At 23.6% G+C, this 18,048-nt stretch overlaps 2 protein-coding genes across 3 annotated transcripts; one reads left to right on the top strand and one right to left on the bottom strand.

The window, feature by feature from the left end:
- Positions 1 to 473: 473 nt before the first annotated feature.
- Positions 474 to 6,246, top strand: LOC126900753 (uncharacterized). The gene is made up of 3 exons (XM_050676674.1): positions 474 to 885; positions 5,439 to 5,715; positions 5,971 to 6,246. Exons 1-2 carry the CDS (start codon positions 525 to 527, stop codon positions 5,465 to 5,467), a joined length of 390 nt encoding a protein of 129 aa, XP_050532631.1. The 5' UTR covers positions 474 to 524; the 3' UTR covers positions 5,468 to 5,715; positions 5,971 to 6,246.
- A 3,036-nt stretch (positions 6,247 to 9,282) lies between these two features.
- Positions 9,283 to 17,420, bottom strand: LOC126900635 (arginine/serine-rich protein PNISR). Of its 2 annotated transcripts, XM_050676489.1 has the most exons (12): positions 17,259 to 17,420; positions 17,068 to 17,142; positions 16,813 to 17,004; positions 14,405 to 14,625; positions 14,110 to 14,224; positions 13,509 to 13,660; positions 13,280 to 13,444; positions 13,079 to 13,181; positions 12,856 to 12,900; positions 11,646 to 11,755; positions 10,681 to 10,858; positions 9,283 to 10,468 (listed from the first exon to the last, which is right to left on the bottom strand). In XM_050676489.1, the coding sequence occupies exons 1-12, from the start codon at positions 17,272 to 17,274 to the stop codon at positions 9,975 to 9,977; spliced, it is 1,866 nt and encodes a 621-aa protein (XP_050532446.1). In that variant the 5' UTR covers positions 17,275 to 17,420; the 3' UTR covers positions 9,283 to 9,974. The 2 variants fall into 2 exon arrangements, with proteins under 2 accessions (XP_050532446.1, XP_050532447.1); XM_050676490.1 differs by having other exon boundaries at positions 17,068 to 17,397.
- Positions 17,421 to 18,048: the final 628 nt, after the last annotated feature.

Genomic DNA, 18,048 nt, shown 5'->3' on the forward strand with positions numbered 1-18,048 from the left:
GACGGCGGTTTAGGTTTCCCTATCGCAGACGTCTCCAGAACGACTACGTGCTTGACCGACCTACACACGTAACTTTTGAACACCAATTAAAATATCGTTTCAATGCATGAAATTTAATAAAAATGAAATTGTATAAAGAAATTTAATTTAAAATAGACTGGCTGGTTGGTTTAAAAATAAATTAGTCGTAGTAACCGTTTGTACATTTATTAATAATGACGATTTTCACTTTAAAATCAGTTTTCAACATAGTTAGGATCCAGAACCAGAATAATTATCGAATCGGGAATCATTCATAGTGTTGTAAAGTAATAATCAAAAATTATTGATAAAAAATGACTAAATTTATAACACGTATAATTAGATGTGTCAAGAAGAAATATTAAGGGTAATTTTTTGTACAGTCAAACGATTGTTAAATTGATTTTTTCTATTCATAATAAATTTATTTTTTAGTTAACTTAATTCTTATTGACGTTATATTTTATTCAGTGACATTAGTATACTGTGAATCATATACTATTATGTTGACAGAAGATGTGATGGTTCAAATAGAATGTGTACCACGATCACATAACTTAGTTGCTCAAGTTGAGGGGATTAAAGACGCTACTCCACAGACCTCGATATTATTTTCTGAAATAATTACTCAGACTAACTTTAATACGCCTGAAACGCAAACAGACAAATTCGATTTGATAAATTGTGGAACACAAACTGTTCTATTGTCAGATGATATAATTTCAAAAATACAATCCATGGCAAAACCTCATAAGTCAAATTCATTATCCAAAAGTTATACGAACAGCACTGGTTCACAGTGTTGCATCTTGTCTATTCCAAATGATCTTCATTTGGACATTTTGAAAGCATTGTCTTTGGAAGGTATGTTTACTCTAAAATTAAGACAAAAATTGAATGCTTTTTGTTATATAACTATTATTAATTAGTTCATTATCATTTCTCAGTTTTAAAATAGAATTTACTATTTGCAGTGGCGGGTAACAGTGGGAGGGCTGTAGGGGTGAATGGTTATTTCATTAGTATTTTTGTCTACTAAATAAGAAGAGAAAAGGTATTTGGATGATAAAAGTGGTCAAAAAATTTATTTAAATGTTTAAAATAATTTTTACATCCCTTTCTATGAAAAATTCGGGCATGTTAGTTTAGATTAATTTATAATTTATTTTTTAATTTTATTAATTTAAAAACTTATACAATTAATTTAAATAGACAGGCTAATATTTTTGTTTTAAAAAATATTATTTCTGAATATTTTACGATTTTATCAAAAGCAATACACATAAATGACTAGATTACTTAATGAATAATGATATAATTAAAAAAATTACTAGTAAAAAACAACTATTTTAGAAGTCATTAACAATTTTAAGTAATGACTGGAGGTGACAAATTGGTGCTTCAATTTTTTTTTGTAATTTATGCTTTAGTTGATATAGCATCAACTTTAGATTGATGTATTGATGTATTGGAAAATACAAACTTATACTGGGTAATTATAAAACATATATTCAGTATTTTTAGCTTCGATGCGAAGCTGAGAAGGTATTAATTTTACCATGATGTGTTTATTTTTTTTTTTTATTTTTTTTTTTTTTTGTGTCTGTCACTACTTTTTCTCAGCTCTCACTGGACCGATTTCTTTTAACAATACGTCAAAAGATCACAAATTGTATCTAGTTGAAGACATTACCCTTAAAAATTTAAAAATTTTCCCTCGTTCCCCGCAAATGGGGGAAATATCCAAAAAAATTACAAATTTAAAAATCGACAAATTTTGTCATTTTTTTCACTTTTTTTTCTTAAAACTTCCATAACTTTTTCAAAAATCAACAAATCAACATAATTTTTTTTTAAACTAAAACCTTAGATATTTTCCTTTCATTTGATATAATTTTTTTGAAAATTTAACACTTAACCTGCTCATGGGGGGGGATTTAAAATTGCAACTTTTTTACAAAAACTAACTTTTTCAACTTAATTTTTGAAAATGTTCCGGAAATACTGCGTCCTTTAAACATATATCAAATTAAAGCTTATTTTATGTACTATAAAATGAAAAAAAAAAATTTGTCCCGACACTTTATCTTCTGCATGTAAACGGTTGCCGTAGTTAAAAAAACACTATTTTTGTGTTAAAATTTTCGATTTTCAATTTTTAATTTTCAACTTAAAAATGCTATAACTTTTCGAAAAATGCATGTATCAGCACAATTTTTTTTTTTCTAAATACATTATAAGTACATCTTCCATTTGACATACTTTTTATTAAAATTAGACAATTTCCCCTTATATAGGGGGGGTTCAAACTTTGAAACATTGTATAAAAAATAGAACTTTTTCAACTGAACTTTTGAAAATGTTCCGGAAATACTGCGTCCTTTAAACATATATCAAATTAAAGCTTTTTTTATGTACTATAAAATGAAAAAAAAAAATTTGTCCCGACACCTTATCTTCTATGTGCAAATGGCTGTCGAAATTATAAAAAAAATGTAATATTTGCGATAAAAATCACCTTTTATAACGATGTTTTTTGTACTTAAAACTGCCATAACTTTTTCAAATATTAACTAATCAAAATAATATTTCTTTATATTGAAACCTTAGGTAATTTTCTTTCATTTGATATCATTTTTTTTTGAAAATCTAACACTTATTCTGCTCACAGGGGGGATTTAAAATAGCAACTTTTTTACAAAAACTAACTTTTTCAACTTAATTTTTGAAAATGTTCCGGAAATACTGCGTCCTTTAAACATATATCAAATTAAAGCTTATTTTATGTACTACTAAATGAAAAAAAAAAATTTGTCCCGACGACCTATCTTCTATGCGCAAAAGGCTACCGTATTTAAAAATATGCTATTTTTTATTAAAATTCTAGGTTTTGTATTTTATTTTATTTTAAAATATTTTATTAGGGGAATAAACTGACTTTCATGAATATTATATAATTTCATTGACATAGAATAAAGTTCATAAGACATATGATATTATACTTATTAACATTTTTTACTTTTTTAAAGTCGAAAAAGTAATTTTTAAATTTGAGTTAGCTTAAATAGCCAATTTTATCATGCAACAAAAATCAACGAATAGTTGCCGAATGGGTAACACCTTGATCTTTAACGCCTAGGGTACGAGGTTCAAATCCGTTTGTGGCTTCTAAAATTTTGCATTTTTTTTTTGAGTTAGAATAGAATTTTCAAATCATTTGATATTTATCTCATTTAGATTCAATAATTTCAATAAATATAAAGGATCTTATCACTATAGTCTCCCCTCGTGAGAAGAAATTGATATTCATGTTAATATTATTTTACTATGTGGTTCTTTTTCTGGCTACGATTTATTTTGCCAACCCTCACTAGACCTACTTTTTTCAACGATACGTCAAATGATTCATTTAAGTTTATGATATTTAAGTTAATGATTAGTTTAAGTTATTACTCTTAAAAATCAAAAAAATATTCCTTATTCAAATAAAAAGTAGCTTAACTAGATTTGTCCATACAAACAATTAAAATCATTAATTTTTAATATTCTTAAATTATTTATTGTCGAATTAAATTTGATATGATAAAAGTATTCAACTACAAAAGTAAATAATTTTACTTTATAATTTATTAATTTTTTAACTCTATTTCTGTGTGCTACTACCAGTCTATAATATGCCAAATTTTTTAGTAATATTTTGCTATATAAATCATAAATTTAAAAAAAAAATGATTTTTAGTTTCACCTGAAGTTAACGATGGAGTTTTACAATTATAATTATATTTTTGATAATATGCTCAATTGAGTAAATCTTTTTAACTACTTTGGTTTGATTGGTTCATTTAATTAAAGTAAATTATTAAAATTAATTAAGTTCTGAATATTTCAATTGCAGAATTTTTTTAAACACCAAAAGTTATTAGGATATGATTACTATTCTTTCTATTTCAGTTATCTATTACGATAAAAATGTAAAAAAATCGAATTTTTCTGACAAATGTACTGTAATTAGTAATTATAAAATTTCCAGATTGCATATTAATCTTAAAAATTTCATTTTTTTCAATTTAATAATGTCAATTTCAAACTTGCAAGTTGAACTATAAGTTATGGTAACAAATTCATTTTTTAGCTTCGATGCGAAGCTGAGAAGGTATTTTTCATTAAAACTTTCACTTTAAAAGACAATAAAAAATAGGTTCAAAATGATTACCTTTAACATATTAAAAATCAAAATCAGTATTAATTTAATACAATTTTTTTTGTTCTTAATTATTTTTTTTTATATGTAAATACTTATTTTTTAATAATAAGTAATAATATTAAAACTTAGAAGTAATAGAAAAAGTTTAATTGCACATTTGAAAACATCACGAAAAGTTTATTTAGAAAAGTATATTTTTTTTCTGATGAAAGTTCCTTTTGTTTAGTGTATTTATTCATAAGTAACAAAATTTTTTTATTAAAAAGTATTGCATAAATTCCTTTAAATTTGTATACGCATTAAAAGTATATGAATATACAACTCCTTTTTATTTTTATAATATCTCCGTAAAAATTACAATATTATATTATTGAATACCACTTTCATACTCAATTTAATTACTGTAATTATTATGTATTCATATATTATAGTTATAAATCGGGGTAAAATTAAGGGAATAAGTGTTATTGTTGTTTTTGAAATAATCTACCAATTTCATTTTTTTCTATTTAATAATATTTATTTCAAACTTGCAAGTTGAGTTAAAAGTTATGGTAATAAATTCATTTTTTTTTTATTAAAACTTTCACTTTAAAGAACAAAAAGAAGTAGGTTCAAAATGATTACTTTTAACATATTAAAAATCAATAATAATTTGAAAATAATTAATTATAAAAATTATATAATATATAATTAAAATAATTACTAATCTGGATATAATTAAGGAAATAGGAGTTGATGTTGGGTTGGGTTGGTTACATTTTTAACTTTATAATGCTATAACTCATTGAAAAGTGTACGAATCAACACAATTTTTTTATGAGAAATAATATTTTTTAATAATCCCTTTTTCATTCGACATACTTTATCTTAATCAGGGTATTAATAAGAAACTAGCAGATAATGTAGCTTTTGTAATTATCCACCAATTTCTTAGAATTAAACACTATCTACTGATTTGCATCGAAGCGTTTCTTATGATAGTGATTTTAATCACTGTCAGATTAAATCTATACTGGACCCAACTATGCAACGTCCCCACTATGCCGCGACTCCACTGTGCTGGGTTTTTTTTAACTTATACTAAATACTTAAATTTTAATTATACATTCTTATTAACTGCTAACACAAGCAAAGCTTTTCAGAGAAGACGTTCAAGATAATTGGAGTAACCATAAATAATGTATATTAACACATTTTTTTTGCTTTATAGCAAGATGGTATTGTGAATGGATATCATGAAACTCAATTCGATAACAGACCAAAATTATATACGTTAGAAAATATGTCTCAAATGAAATTGGCGAATAATTATAATTATAACATGAGAGTACTGTACTCCCGAAAAGATTATTTTTGCATGACAAAAGTTGTAGATAAACATATCACAACGTCTATGGAAAATAAAATGACTAAATATTATAGACAGACTGATATTCAAAATTGCAATTACAAATCACGAAAAAATAAACTTTGTGCAACTAAATATGGTAATCAATAATTTTATTTATAAAAATGTATAATGATAAGTACAATTCAAAGCGTTTTATAGTTTTATGGTAGTTATAATATAATTATAACTTCTAATATAAGTTGATATTAATAATTATTTAATATATTTTATTTTTTATGTAAGTGGTTCATAACTCTGAATAATCAAACTATGTCTTTATTATAAAAACATTACATATTAGAGCAAAATTGTCATTATTTATCTGGTAATATTTTTATTACTTTAATTTTAGGAGATCGTTGGTGCTATAGAGGAATTTGTAGTACTATTGAAGATAATGTGAACGGGGGAGAGAATTATGTAATTAATTTACTAGATTGGAGAGTATCAGTTACTGTGAAAGCTGGTAAAATTACGTAGATGGAGATGTGTTTTATGAAACATCCACCTTTGACAGTTAAACGTACCATATTAGATATCAAAGACAGTATTAATTTGTTTGTTCAAAAATTATCAATTTATTTTTATTTAGATTTCAAGTTATCAAATGCACATCAAAAAAATATTCGTAAACTAAATAATAATACTTATAGATGTACCGTACGTTCAAATCTTAGCAATAATAATTATGTAGTATCATCAAGAACAATTCTAAACATATTAAATAATCGATAAAATTAATAATATTTTCTTAGTTGCCTTAATTTGTATTTAGAAATAATTTTTTGCTTTTTTATTATGTAATTAAAAAAAAAATTATTTTTCTTAGTTTGTTTAAGATAAAGCTATGTAATCAAAACTATTTTCTATATACTAGATTGTTCTTCTTTAACAATTAGTTTTGAGATCTTTTAAAGTATAAAATGTCATAGGTACTTTAGATTAATGAACTTTTTTTTTTTTAGTTTCATGGGGTCCAAGTATTATATATTAATGAATGGAAAACATGGTTTCGGCCCTATTTGTTAAAAATGTGGTAAATATTACGAAATTGAAAAAATGATTTGATAATCTCTGAAAATGAATTATTTTAAATATAATTAAACAAATTAAAACTTTATAAGTTAATAATATTTAAAAAAAAAAATTTTGCACTAAAAATATCACCAGCTATAAAATAGAACTATAAAGTTGTTGATATTATAAAAACCAAGGCATCAATGTTAAATAGTTCCATGTAAATTAAAAGATCAAGATGATTTATTTTGGAATAATTTCAAATTTTTCTTAAGGATTTTGTTTTATGGACAATTTTTAAAAAAGTGTACAAAAATTATTTGATGAAAAGTTCATAAAAATATAAGGCAATTTTCTAATTATATCAATCTCAATGATGACGAATTCAGGAGAGTGGTATAGGTATGCTTTCCCTAAAGACTGTACCATATTAATTGCAGATTTTAGTTTTAGGGCAAAGCATTTGTTTTTTATTGTTCATAAATTAATTTTATACAATATTACAAAAAATATAAAATGTGTGGTTGGGTACAGTTCATACTGGTGTATGTTTATAATTCATACTCTATATTCCTATTTTATGTATTATATTACTTGTAGCTCAATAAGTATTCATCATAAAGTACTTATCGACTCATCTAATTTTTCTAAAAATATTAAAAATAATTATTCCAAAATTTTAAAAAATTTTGAAAAAATTAAATTTTTTAAACTGTAAAAATAATAAAATATAATAATAACGTAATATATTTGCTGGATCAAATTTATTAAAGATATCAGAATATGGCGGGATTCCCTGTTTATAAAAATACATCATTAGACCGCCCTACCGTTAATGACTTAATATAATTAAATAATATGTGATAACCACAATTATTTTCGTTTAGTCGTTTTATCACTTTTTTTTAAATATTATACAATTACTTCTTAATAGATGTGAAATGTTCTCAATAAATTTTTCTAGATACTGGCTATGTCAAATGAATGAAAAATATACATTATGCTTTTAATAAAATAAAAATAACAGCGTTTTTTTATCATATAAATTTCATATTGCCATATAAATATTACCAAAATTGAACCTCTGTCGTACTAGACAAGCACTTTAAATATAGTATTTGATGGCGTTCCATTTATTAATAGGCCCCAATATAATAATTAAACTGTGTACTCAATCAATATTTCCTTATCAAAATTTATAAATATATACGTATTGGTATATTTAAAGTATTTGTTCATTGAGTTATACGTTAATGTGGATAGGGGAAACTTAATACTAATGCCACAATGGCGCTGACATACACAAATAATAAATTATAAATGTGAGGAAGACTTAAAAAGAAAATGAACAAGCATTATACTTATCAGCTAATGATAATGTTGAATATTGAAAGGATCAATTGAAGTTGAATGCAAGTAGCTGACCAACGTGTACAATATGCTGTGAATGGTACTGTGATGTATCTCAGAAAATATATAGACACAACGGTGATATACTGAGCGCACAAGGGTGCCGCAATCGCAAAGGTAATATTTTACTTTTATAACAAAACGAATACAAAACTACTGGCTCGCAAATGCCATAGAGCTTATAGCTAAAAAAATGTGTTAATATGGTGGCGACTATGCAGACATAGAGAGAAGACCGACAACAACTCGGTGTAGCACAACGATGGCATAAATAATCACAACACACAATTTCTTGACAGCACATTCGACCGATGAGTATACAATAAAAGTAGTTATTACTTATATGGCAAACGTTGAATAAATAAAAGTTGAAGGTCTTGATGCAATACTTTAAAAAAAAAAAATTGTTTGTTATTTATAACTAAATTTACTGATCTACGAGGAATTTTTATCCGATACCAAGAAAATATACTTTTCTAAACCCATTTTTGCGCCAATTTCAAATCTGCAATTAGAGTTTCGCATATAGTCTAAATAATAACAAAATCCTTCTAATTAATATAACAAATATTTATGTTTATTAGGTGACGTATGAATAATCAATAAATATATTTTAATAAAAAATTAATTGAAAAAGTTCTACTTTCTATATGCATTTTTAAGTTTTGAACTACCCCTGCATAAAGGGAAATGGTCTGATTTAAAAAAAGTATGTCGCATAAAAGATATGTATAAATAGTATTTATCATAAAAAAATTGCAATGATCCATACATTTTTCAAAAAGTTATAGCATTATAAAGTTAAAAATATAAAATATAAAATCGAAAATTTTTGTTTTTTAACAATTGCAGGCATTTACATACGAAAGATGATGTGTAGAGATAATTTTTTTTTACTTAAAGTATACAGTATTTTACGAACATTTTTAAAAATTAACTTCATCATAGTAAAATTAATACCTTCTCAGTTTCGCATTGAAGCTAAAATACTTGAATGAATTTGTAGGTTCTATCTAGGTTATCACTAATTGAATACTAAAGTTGGTCTCAAATTCTTAATATTATAATATATAAAATATTATTATTTCGAAAGAAATGTATTTTCAATATGAAAGTTATTTAATTGAACTAAAAAACTTATTCTAATTGAAGTATAAAAATTTAATTAAATGAGAAGAAACATAAGAAGATGTTAATTTATTTATATTGTTGTACAACACTACAAAAACAAACAAGATAAAAATAAAACATTCTTTTATTGTTTAAATTGTTTAAAAAAACTAAATAACTAGATTGACTGAAACTGTTTTTTTAGATATTTTATGTAATAAAAATTCATTTTACAAAATGTCAATAAGTAACTAGTGGTAATGATTTTAAATAAGTATAATAACATTTTTTACATTAATAAAGAATGTTGTTTTTATTAAATTAAGTTTTTATTCTACATTTATAATAAAATTATAAATAATTTCTTCTAAACTAACCGATCTCGATAAATTAACAAGTAACCTTCAAACTTCTAATTTCAAAATACATTTCAGTGCATTTGATGCCTATTTTATTTATCGACCTAATTAATATTAAAAATTTATGCTTATGATGCTGTCTGTATTATGTAAACAACAGTAGTATGAAAAAAAAAATCTTGAAATTTATATATTTTGTCCAATGATTAACATAAAATTTAATCAATAATTGGAAAAAAATTATTTTTGTAGCATAAATTCGAAATTTATTTACTTTTGTCAATGTCAACCCCCCTAAAAAAATCCTAAAATTCATAATTTAATTAAAATTATGTTTAAAAAATGTATTATTTCTTTCGAAAATTCATTAATACAAAAATTAATTAAGTTATAAAAAATATTATACAGAATTTTAGGTTAAACATTTTTTAATTTTAGGAACAGAAATTTTAATTTTATTTTATCGCCTATATCGATGTTTAGTACTTCTCGACTCATTTGAAGAAGATGAACTATTACGTTTATTTTTATGTTTCTTATGCCTTGATACTGGTGACCGACTTCTCCTTGATCTATAATTATGTGAAGATTTTCTATCATTACGCTTTGATCGTGAATTACTTCTATTCCTTGAATGTGACCTACTACGTTTTGACCGTACATAAGATCTACTTCCACTTCTAGAGCGTGATTTTTTTCTAATATCTGATCTACTTTTTTTATTTGATGCTTTTGATCTATATTTATCAATTTTCTTACTATATTTACTATCAGAATCATCACTTTTACTGCTTTCACTACTACTACTACTAGATTCACTTGAACTTGATCTTTTGGATTTTGATTTTTTTTTCTTATTTCCATTTTTTATACTGTTATAACTTGACTTCTCTGTTTTTGGTTTTACTTCAGTTATTTTTAGCTTTTGATTTTCTTCTTCATTATCAGATTGACCTAAAATAATTGATTCATGATTAATAATACTTAACATCAATCGACTATCATTATTCCTATTTGTAAACAAGAAAAATTAGTAATGAATATAACTAGGCAATCATTTTGTAATAATAATAACACTTAAGTATAAAAATTTAGTCGCAACAAACTTGTAAAAATACATTTTTTTTATACTTTTATGGTTTTTTAATGACCAGTAATAATATTACCTTGTGACTGAATGTTTTCGACTACCTTACTAACAGTATCATTAACACTGCCACTAAATTTAACAGTATTATCAAATTTAGACCTCACAAGTTTTTCACGATCTTCAAGTTTATCTAATTCCATTAATATTCGAGCTTCTATATTACTAAATTCACGTTGACGTTTTAGTAATCTCTCCTATAATTTAAAGAACATTATTGAATTGTAATATAAATTTTTTGATAACACACATTATTTTTTAAAGTAATTATACATAAATTACTTAAACATCAATTTTTATTATTGGCATATAAAATTCCAGTATAAATTAAGAAATAATTATCTCAACAAAAAAAATCTATTCCTTTTATTATATATTTACTAAAAAAAATAAAGATGAAAAAATGTTTGATTTTAATTTTACATAGCATCTTTGTTTAATACCAGCAAAAAAATATATCTTATAAAATGGTAGGAAATAATTATTTTTAGATGACACTAATATCTATGTGTTTCACAAAATATATTTCTTTTGTTAATTAAAATCATATAATAAACAATATTTCTTCCCATTTTTTAATCAAATTAATGTTTAAATTAGATTATTTTTGTGTCAAACAATTGATAACCTATTTCTTAGTAATAATTTTTGTAATATTATAAATTATAGAAAAAACTACCTTTAAACAGTAAATAAAAATGTTTATATTTTTTAGTTTAAAAGGGCATGTTCAACTTTAAATAACCTCTTACTGAATAGTATAAAAATGTACTAATTTGTTAGAAATCATCATAGCTTGAATATATACAAAAACTTTGTAAATTCATTGATTAAAAAATTACTATTGAAGAAAATTCAATATTAATTTTTAATAAATTTGTAACTGTAATGAATGATTCAGTAGCCTAAAATTAATTAAGTTAATAAAAGGAAAATAAAATTTATAACAAATATTAAGTATAAAATTTTTTGAAGTAAACTTACTCGTAAAATTTCATCAGAATATTTTTTATGAGATATATTATGTCCCGTCAAATAATTTCCATCATCACTTTCTTCAGAAGATTCAGAGGCTGATCCATAAACTCCTAAGCCTATAAAATAAGTACATTCTCATAAAATACAGATAATGACTGGATTACTGAGGATTTTTCAATTTAATAAACTAGAAATTATTAATTCATAACTCATGGAATGATTCATAGAGTTTAACCATTAATTAATAGATATAATAAGATATAATTGGTTGAAATATTTATTGATAATACAAAATTTATAAATTTAAAATTTACATTACATTTAATTTTTTCCCGTAAAATGTATAGTAAAAAATTTAAAGATTTCTTTAAATAAAGCAAAATATCATTTTAGTTTATTAAATGTATAATTTATATTAAAGATATCCAATGATTCTCGACTTTTAATGAATTATTAAAATAATAATAATAATAATCATTTTTTAACTTAGCCATCATATAGAAATAAATGTTGAAGGAAGAAGAGGTAGAGGAAGATCAAAAAAAGATAGAGAGATATTATTGATTACGTGAAAGTTTAGGATAAGAGTGGGCGGCTCAAGTAGTTGGAATTAATGCAAGAAAAAAGAAGAAGAGGGCTAATTTTCCAACTTAAATATAGAAAACATTTTTTTTCAATTTGTATTTTATTAGAAACAAATTGGTATTAAAAATATAACAAAAAAAAAAAAATATTTTCTATTCAACTACACACCAATAAATAATTATCTAATCAGTGGTATTAAATAAACTACTTATTTTAGTTAATCCTGAATTTAACTTTTAATTGTGGAACATAGTTATGATTTAAACTTATGATTTTAAAAATAACACCATCATACACATTATTTTTCAGTAATTGTCTTTTCCCCTTGGATAATTTCCAGATGCACTCATTATATTTACTTTATTGGAGATGTTAATTAAAATTTAATAGATTAAAATTTTAGTTACAAATGTTTGTACAATAACTTAAATCTAGTAATGATAAATAGGAAAATAAAAATTTATATTTATAAAGAACAATTAAAAGTACATAAATATGTAGCATAAATAAAATAACTCCATTAATAATTTATTAAAAGATATGAATATATCTGTATTTGTTTTCAAGAACAAATTAAAAATATATTTTACAATAATCAGAATATTTTTTAACAAATTAAATAGAAACTTACCCAGCTTACCAGCTAACGATGTTTGGTTTTGATTTCCGTGAGTATCTGTTACATGGCATATGGTAAAATTGACAGTAAAGTAAAATTTAAATTATAAAAAAAAGAAGAAATGTTGAATATACATAGGTTTTTAACCTCTAAATATCAATATTAAACAATTTTACTTACATTTATCTTCTTATGAAAAAAAAAAAAAAAAGAAACAGATTACTATTCATTTTACCTGTATAAGAAGTGGTTTTTAAAACTTCTTTTACAACACTTAACATCATATCATTAGTTACATCCATCAATAACTTAGTCAAAATTTGCCGAAGACTTAACATCTAAAAAGAAAAAAAAAATTGACAAAAAAAAATTTTCAATAAAATTTAAACAACAAAAACTAATATTTAGCGTGTAGAAATATCATTAATTTTAGTACCGTGTCTTCCCATATTTGGGCTTTACTTTTATGTGGGATAAAAGATGAAGACTCATTTTTTGGTAATTCATTTTTTCTCAAATCATCTTCAATATTATTTTCTATGGAATCATGATCAATATCTTCTTCTACTATTTCAGGATCATTTTTAAAAGTATTTGGAGACTACAATAATTTTAATATTTATTAATTTAATATCACAATTTTTAAAAATAAATTTTATTAGTACATTAGGTATTCCATCTGATGTATTTTCAATATTAATGTTGGGTCCGACTAAATCATTTGATAGTTCTTGTTCCATTTTACGTCGTTTCTCTCTTTCCATTTTTTCAAGTCCTTCTCGAATCCAAGCTGGCAATTGTTTACGTTTAATTGCATCTAAAATGTGTAACAATTAATTTATAATGCATTTACTTACATTGAGTAAAACCTCAACTTAAGTCAAATTTAATCTATCAAATATTACACAGTTTATTGAATAATAAATAAATAAGAGGTATAAATTATAATTGAAGAACAAACATTTCTAATAAACGCATTTATATTTTATTGGTTTTTAGTAAAGTTTACCTCAATAATTTAAAATTGATAGGCTCTATAAATTCTTTGTTATTGTATAAATATTTTTTTATTGTTTTAATAATGACTACTTAAAAAGTGGGAGATGCTGTCTAATAGAATTAATTATTTGGTTATTAGAAAAAGAAAAATGAATAATAAATTTAAGTCTACTGTATAGTAAAAACTAGATATTTTAATTTAGAGCCATTTTTTAATATTCAATAGAATTCATTTTAATTTTTTAATTTTCATAGAATTATAATTACCAATAAATGCTGGATCTTGAATTTTATCATCTGCACTTGAGACTAAGTTTGACTTGGTCCATTGATCTGTCTCAGTTGGATGAGCAATTTTTGGATTAGAACCTGGCCAATAACTCTTTAAACATTTTTATTAAAAATATAAAACTGAGACATGTATATATTTTTAAAGTATAGTTGTAATATATCAATATAGAAAATTATTTTTTTATATTTATTGATACTAGTTAATTTTTTATAAAATTTAAAAATAAAATAAAATATTTTAATTGCTTAATTAAAATTTACAATTACTCACATTTGTACTAAAATGTCTGTTTGGGGTATTTATAGTAAAAGATTCAGGCTCTACTGCCATTACTGGTGAAGAATATGGAGGTCTAATTGGCATTACAGGTTCAACTCTAGGTGCTTTAATAGGAATAGGTGCAATATTAGGAGGAGCCCAATTCCAATTCCATTGCTGTTGTTGTTGCCAAGTCCATGTATTCCAAGCACTTGGTTTGTCAATATTATTACCTAAAATAATTTGATATTTTAAAAGAAAATATTAAATATTTCAATGTAGTTTTATTTTTTGTCTTTAAGTCTATCTCTTAACATAATTTAATAAGTTGGATTACGAACATGTTTATAAATTCATAATAGGGGAAGTACAAGTCAAATTTTTGTTTGCTTATTGACCAACAATAGCATGATAAAATAACAAAACATGGCTACAAATATAAAAATATCACATGTGTTAATAATTGTTAAAATGGACGAATGGTAAACAATCTAGTGGTAATACTAGTTGGTCAGGTTGTTACAAAGATATAAAAGATTTTCCAACTAGGCCTTTGCAATTATTTCTTTACAGCTCAATTATCAAATGTGTAAAAAAAAATTAATTAATTATTTTTGATTCTTAAAAAAAGAGGTTTTGTGATTGAATGAATCAAATTATCAATTAATAAAACTAGCAATTATTTTGATTATATTTTTAATGTTACATTACATAACTATAGTAACTAATTAAAAAACTAAATTCTACTTCATAAATAAAAATATTAGTTCTAAGAAACAATTTAAAAAAAAAAAACCCCAGCACAATGAATACGAGGCACAGTTGGGTCATGTATAATGATATCTGAGAGTGATTAAAATCACTATCATAAAAAAGCCTTCGATGCAAATATGTAGATAGTGTTTAATTTTAAAAAATTGGTGGATTATTCCAAAAGCTACATGATCTCCTATTTTATATATATTATAAATATATTTATAATATATATAATTATATAAAAGGAAATGGTATTATTCAAAAAAAAAGTAGGCCGAATGAAAGATGTATATAAATAGTATTTATCATAAAAAAAATTGTATTGATCCATATATTTTTCAAAAACATATAGTATTATAAAATTAAAAATATAAAAAATAATTTTTTTACAAAAATCTTATTTTTTTATTAAGTTTGATGTTAGTTTTCTCCATGAAAATAAACTAAAATCAAAAAATTTTTTTTCCATAATAAAGTATACTACATAAGCTTTAATTTAAGGTATATATAAAAATGTCAGTATTTCAACACTTTCAAAAGTTAATTTTTTGTGAAAAAGTTGTTATTTTGAATCGCCCCGTTTGGACAGCTTAAGGGTCAATTTATATATATATAAAAAAAAAAAAAAAATGATAGGTAAATACCTCATGTATTTATATAAAAATTTATATTGATCCATAGATATTTCAAAGGGTTATGGCAGTTTAAAGTAAAATAATTTTAAAAAATGTCGAAAATTAACAATTTTTAAATTTGTAATTTTTTTGGCGATTAAGGAGGGAGGAGGGGATATTGTTAGTTATACATATTTTCAGAAAAAATGTTCATAACTTTCAAAATCAATTTAATATGTATATCAAAAAGAATGGAACTGCCCTTTCTAAAAATAATGTTCTAACTACTAATGGCTTTTGATAAATTGAGGTAACAAAACACTGAATGATAGCCACTCTTATCCAAAGAATTTCTCTTAAATAATAATTATGTTAAAAAATCATTTTTGATCTTTTTACTTTCATATATCCTTCAATTTATCAATTGTAATAATTTCTTTAACTCATCATTTATACCTTATAAAGGTCTCAACTTTATTTTTTTAAATGTTATAAACATATTTAACTACCTTATAAAATAGAAAATAACTGGTTGATAATAATTTTCGTACCAGTATTGTGGTAGTATATTGACATTTTTATACATAAGTGGGAGTAAGAGTATGACTGGGAAGTGATAAAAATAACAACACCCATCTCTCAAATTTAAACATTACATTAAAATGTTAATAACTACTAAAATATTGGTTCAAAAGTTAGTATCGATGAGTCATTTTTTATTTTATAAGTTACTTAAATATCTATATTGACATTAATAAATATAAACTTGATAACCCTATAAGTTATATGGAAGATTTTAAAAATAATTAATAACTGATAAACCAAATAATATTTCAATATTGTATTTATTTTGTGAGTAATTGAGTGGTTTATGATAAACTGATCACACTGTACATGATGTCCTACAATATTCTGACAATTTTGCCATAAGAAAAGTATGTGGATTTATCAGAATATTGTGAGACACTCTGAATATCTTGAACATAGGAATTAATAAGCTTTCAATTACTTTAGCATTATTTTCAATTTAAGTTAAGTATCAATACTAACCAACATTTGGATTACAAACTGGTTTACTAGAACCTTGAATATTTAAAGGATTGTGACTAGGGTTTGACTGTTGACCAATTACATCAGTAGTTGTTTCACAGGGTACTGATCTAACATTTTGTCCTGGTTGTATAATTTGAGGAGTAGTTTCTTTCATTTTAATCCATTGTTGAGCTAAACTTGCCCAGTCCACTGAATTGAAGAAAAAAACGTATATATATTTTAAGTAAAATATTAAATGTTTAAAACAATTACCTTGTTCATTATTCATATTTTGATAAAGAGCAGGATTCATCCATTGATTTCCGTATGCCATAGTTGATGATTGTTCTAACCACATTAAGCAGCACAATTAAATAAAAATACACATTAAAAATTAGCCAGTATTAATTAAAACAAATTGTTTTGCGAGAAAAAAATACTAAAAATCTAAATATAACGCCTACCAACAGTTTTATGCATAATAAAATGATTTCGAGTAGAATCAGAATTTTTAAATCTTGAAATCTAATGTTATGAAAATAAAAACTTTGTTAAATTCAATTTCACAAATAGAACCATTTGGTTAAGATGAAACTTCACAGATGACTCTTCGCCATTTTAATTAATGATAACAGATAACGAGTAGTGATATTAACAATGACGTATATACTTTCAGTTATAATATTCACAATTATGACTAAGTTGTAATACAGGACTATTTGTTAGCATGTTTAAAAATTATGAAATGTAATTTTTTTTAAAGGAAAATGAATTTGTAAAAGTATAATAAATGAAGCCTTGAAAAAACTAATATTTTATAATTGGAAGCTAAAAATCAAATGAAAATTTGTTACAAAACAATTTTTATTAGTAATTATTAAGAGAGAAGAGTAATAATTATAACCCTTCTACCCTTAACAGACATTGAGACCATGTTAATCTACTAAAACACATTCGGATAGTTTAATTTTATACGTATATAATATTAAGTAAAATATTTATAAATTTTAATTTCATGATTAATGAAATTTATAATACATTTTATAAATTCATTATATTATTATTATATCTTAGTATAAACCAATTGAAAACTGCATGATCCAATTGTGATTAGTGTATATACTTTAATCAAATTTTTCATTTTTCTTAACGCGTTGCGCAGGTGATTTGAAAAAGAGTGGGAATTATTGTTGTGCGATGACAAGTGCTGTGCGTTGTTATAAATATTCTATCTTTTTTAGCTTCGATGCGAAG

This window comes from Daktulosphaira vitifoliae, unplaced genomic scaffold, assembly GCF_025091365.1.
Source record: "Daktulosphaira vitifoliae isolate Bord-2020 unplaced genomic scaffold, ASM2509136v1 Scaffold_3, whole genome shotgun sequence".
Lineage (NCBI taxonomy): Eukaryota > Metazoa > Arthropoda > Insecta > Hemiptera > Phylloxeridae > Daktulosphaira > Daktulosphaira vitifoliae.